Raw genomic sequence first — 5,071 nt, forward strand, 5'->3', positions numbered from 1 at the left:
TTACTCTGTAGGCCTACATTAAAATTTCATAAACTTTCATTTCCTTCGCTATTGATGACAGGATAGAATTTGTCCATTCAGGGGTTGTATACAAACATATTTGCAATGAATATACATGTATTTAGGGTGCATGTATGATTGGAAATTTTCTCGAGGGAAAATAAAATTTCTGAATTGTGTGTCTAGTACAGAAGCAAATGGAAGGGACCTCGCAAGATACGTCAAAGAGTTGCCAATTTGTGTTTGATTTATCGCAACTTGAAAACTTCATAATTTTCTTAATTTTAATCGGAATTGCTCAATATTTCACTGACCTGTTCTTCTTCATTTTATTACACCACAAAATTCTACCATACTTGGCTTTACACTATATTTTAAAACGTAAACCATCATCTTTAAAACATCGAAAAATCGGGAATGAAGGTTAAAAAAATTAGACCGATAAGGCATGTAATCATGTCAGAGAAAGAAAGAGAAAGACATCTAGACTGACTAAAATGTATACTACAAAGTGAAATCTTTTACTATACCAAGCACATGAATTTATATATTTATATATTTGTTTTAGATGAAATGTCTGGTTTACAATTCATACCAAGTCTAATCTGTTGGTACAACATTTTACCAACGGTAATTCAGTTTGAAATTATATCCATTCGAAACTCTTAAACAGTCATGATTTATAGTCAACAACTAAATTATTATACCCCTTGTGAAGTTGATGATTTTTTTTGTGTGTGTTTTACGTAAATCAAGTAATTAAAGTAAACTGATTGAATTTTGCCATCTGCTAAATACTTAGTAAATGCAAATTTTAATAAGCGTTGGTGATTTTACAATGAGAGAGTGCATACAAAAATGGCATCTTGCTTTGACAAAAATAGATAGATAAAAATTATAATCGACAATGATATAGTTCTTACACAAAATGTAATCAGCATTGACAAAAAGTATTACAGTATTACAAAAAGTAATCAATCAACAAATAACATTTTGTGTTATCACAATCTTTTGTATAGGCTACGCTGTCTTCACGAAGTGACGGTAGTGAACAAAAATTGCTTTCACTTTGCGTTACGATTTTCCTCACTACCGTCACTTCGTGAAAATAGGGACGTAATATGGCCTGTGATTCATTAGTATACATGGCAATGTAAAGACAAAATATGATAATCTAAAGACAATAGTTGATGTCTATATTTTATATCTGTTAATTGTGAAATTGATAATAATGATGATTCTTCTACTACTGCTACTGCTTCTTATGATAATGCTACTATTCACTTGTGTATGATGCTTTTTAAGCTTGAAATTATTAGTCCAGCCTCAGCTATGGTATTGACCAGGCCGGGGCACATAGAGTTTTGAAGAATAGATTCGATCTAGTTCTAAATTACTGCACAGATTATGATAGGCACCTTTGTTATTATGATGGCTTCTTGAAAGAAAACAAAGAAGAATATCATTGAGCATTGAGCATCTATTGTATGAAAATTAAAATAAAGGAACAAAGTACTAATGCAATTTTGATTAAAGGGAGCCGATTCTGAATTATTTGTTTCTTGATAGTGTGAACTTCTTCCCAAACCCCAAAGAAAACAACCCTTTCTGAGGGCAAGGACGAAGAAAAAACGCCGTTTTTTTTTACTCAATTTGTTTTTGTGTTATACATTTAAGAGTAGAAACTTTTGTTATTAGTGGGTTAAAAGGATAGACTTTCCCTAAACAAAATTGAAGAAAAAAAGTTGATTTGGAATATACAGTGTTTGTTTGTTTGATTGATTTTATTTCTGCGTTCAAAAAGATACAAATTCGAATTCAAGGTACAATTATTCGAACAATAACAAATACAATGACTAAAATGTTTACAAAAGTAATTAAATAGAAAATCATGTACAATTATGTCATACAATAAACATGTACGAAGCATACAAACAAGATAAGAAATATAAAGTAAATATTTCAAAATAAATTAGAGAGGTAATTTAGAACGCAGGAGACCACCATCGTGAGCGGTTAGGCTGGTGATGGATGGCGGCCTCATATACATTGTATACAGTGTATATATATATATATTGCAAAAGAAAATAAAGGAATAATGGTTGAGTAGCATTAGCACTCCTATTGCTGTCCTCCATTTTGAAATATTTGTAAAAGTTGAAAAAAATATCCCCCCTAGGACCCTTATTCTCTTTTTTTTTTACATTGTATTTATTTCGACAAGTGTTGCCATACTGGTTCTATTCATTTGGGATCAGATCATTGGTCCTTAGGTTGATGGTCAGATTCTTTGCCAGTTCCTTCCAGAAATATTCTTGACCTCCCACATCCTCTGTCCAGTGGAGGTAAGGTCTGCCGTCACTGAGGAACAACCTCGCCAAGAAAGGCATCTCATCATCTGGGATGTCTTCGAGGAAGACAACGACTACAAATTCGGTCTGGGTATCACTCACGTGGTCCATGGCCGTACGGAACTTGAGCATGAACCAGCGATCACGTACGGCGGCTCTGCTGAGTAAAATGATGGTCTTGTAACTCCGGCTCACCACGTAGTCAACGGCATCCAAGTAGTACATACCCGGTATGAGGTCTGCGTCACCAAAGATGTTCCTTTGAAACTGCGGTAGATGGTCTTCCAGAGATGGTCTCAGATTTTCGCGAATCCATTCTTCGTCGTCGTCATAGAAGATGATATTTACGTCGAACTCATAGTCGTTATGGTTGCGCGCGTCTAGCCTCTCTCTATACCCAATAACCGCCAGTTTTAGGAGGAAGAGTTTGTACCTCAGCTTCCATCGCTTGCGATAGACGAGCAGGAGGATGACAACCAAGGAGACGGGGACAATCGGAATTAAACTGAAAATGGCATAGTTGAACGGACAGAGTTCAGTGGGATTAAAATGAAGTAAAGGTTTATCACGTAGAGGAGCCAATGATAATGGTGCACACAGAGTCTGTTCCTCATTGGCGAGGCTTACTGTTCCATTCAGCCAATCTAGAAGCCACTCGAGATCACATGTACAAATAAGTGGGTTTTGGGAAAGATCTACCAGTGAAAGAGAAGAATGGATTGGTCTAAATGTGCTCTCGTTTAGACCCGTTAGCTTGTTGTTTGCCAACGAAAGGCTTGTAAGCCCTAACCCTGTGAGTAAACCAGTATGAATCTGGTTAAGATTATTACCTGAAAGGTTCAGCTGCTGAAGTGATTCTAAACCTGTAAACACAAGAGGGTGAAGGTTTGAAATAGCACAGGCATCTAAACTGAGCTCCTGTAGAGCTAAGAGATGATGGAAGGTCCCAGGTAGCAGGCCTAATTTGGCAATGCCTGGATTCTTACTCATATCCAATGTCGTAAGATTGAACAGTCCTTCGAAAAGAGAAACATTTGTGGCTGGATCCCAAAGATTATGGGACGATACTTTTGTGTCTTGTATGTCCAAATGAACAAGATTCATCGAGTTTTTGAAGGATTTCCCAGGGTTTAAAGGATTTTCATATAAAAAAATGGTGTTTCCTTCCATAAGAAGCGACTTTAAAATCGGAGTGTACAACTGCAAATACAAGATACTGCATCCTGACAAATCAACGGTGTGGATGTTATCTAGTCCTGTAAAGGATGTCAAATAAATACTAGCAAGTCGACTGTTAAAGCTTAAGTCTAAAAGGGTTAAATTTTGCAAACCAAGGAATGCAAATTTCGTAATTTCTGTCAAGGAATTCAGGGATAAATACAACTCAATGAGGTTGATTGTCCAAGTATGATTACCAGTATTTATACTCCTTACCTGATTAAAATTTATGTTCAACACTTTCAGCGCCTGCATGCCGTCAAAAAAGTTGGGTTCGATTGTAGCTATTTTGTTACGACTGAGAACAAGTTGATCGAGCAGCGTCAAATTCGAAAATTCTTGAGGGAAAAGACTTAAATTAACATCATCGACTTCAAGCCTCTTGATCTGCGAACGAGAGATTCCGATCGTTAGGTTTCTCAGGATTTCGGGTGTCCGAGAGTGGCCTCCGGCATGTCCGATAATCAATGAGTGGGTATGTAGTGCAGCAATAGCAATGGGATCAATCAACTTGATGGGGTTTCCACCAAGGTCCAGATTATCAGTTTGACACAAAAAGGTGAAAGTTTCCTTCGTGAGCTGTTCAATGTAATTATCAGAAAAGCCAGCATATCCTACTGAGCCACAAGTACTGATATTAATGAAAGTGAGGTGGTTGTAACCTAATCCCAGGTATTCTATGTGTTGGTTCCATTTTAGGGTGTTGTTGGGAAGGGATTTCAAGTTCGATGCTGTCAGGTCCAGGAAGGTCAGCTTACTTGCCCATCTGAATAAGCCTGTAGCTGGGAGCACAAGACTGGGATTGACCATTATACACAATTTCCCCAACTTCTTGAGAGGGTAAAAAGCGGTGGGTTCTATTACTCTGATGTCGTTTGCTGAAAGATCCAAGTGGGTGATCAGGGGGTATCTCTCGAACGAGAACTTCGGGAGGACAGTGATGTTGTTGTCAGACAAGAAAAGTTCTTTAGTGTCTTGTGCAAGATTTTGAGGAACCGAATCAAGACCTCTGTTACTGCAGTAAGCTTTTCTTTGGTCTACGTTTTGGTAACATCCCTGACGAACGCTTCCTGTATGCAATCCTGAGGATACAATCTCCATCGAGCCGCCTTGGAAGGCTTGAAGCATCATGGGCAAGAGAAAGGCCATGACCAATGATGGGAAAAGAGATGAATGGTGTTTGAAAGACATGGTGTCCTTTATTCGTCTGTAAAGTGACAGAAAATTAATTTCCTCGAATTGATTTAGCCGACCATTATTAGTAGAATATAATTGATAATGATTAATGATGCATTCATTAGGGAGACAATGATAGCTATATTACATTCACTACGAGTAAAATATTTATTTTGAAGATGATTAGTTAAACTGAAATCCATTATGAAATCATCGTATCCATAAAGCCCGAAAAGGTTCGTAAGCAGATGATTATAACATGTTTGTTGAAAGCCTATAATTGAAACTTGAAATATATTTAAAAGTTTGCACATGAAGTGATCTTT

General features: G+C 37.0%; 1 protein-coding gene across 1 annotated transcript; it reads right to left on the bottom strand.

The window, feature by feature from the left end:
• Positions 1-2,215: 2,215 nt before the first annotated feature.
• On the bottom strand, positions 2,216-4,760 carry LOC115927999 (toll-like receptor 4). Its single transcript, XM_030994481.1, has one exon. It carries the CDS (start codon positions 4,758-4,760, stop codon positions 2,241-2,243), a length of 2,520 nt encoding a protein of 839 aa, XP_030850341.1. The 3' UTR covers positions 2,216-2,240.
• Positions 4,761-5,071: the final 311 nt, after the last annotated feature.

Source organism: Strongylocentrotus purpuratus, unplaced genomic scaffold, assembly GCF_000002235.5.
Source record: "Strongylocentrotus purpuratus isolate Spur 01 unplaced genomic scaffold, Spur_5.0 spur5_scaffold_21, whole genome shotgun sequence".
Classification (NCBI taxonomy): domain Eukaryota; kingdom Metazoa; phylum Echinodermata; class Echinoidea; order Camarodonta; family Strongylocentrotidae; genus Strongylocentrotus; species Strongylocentrotus purpuratus.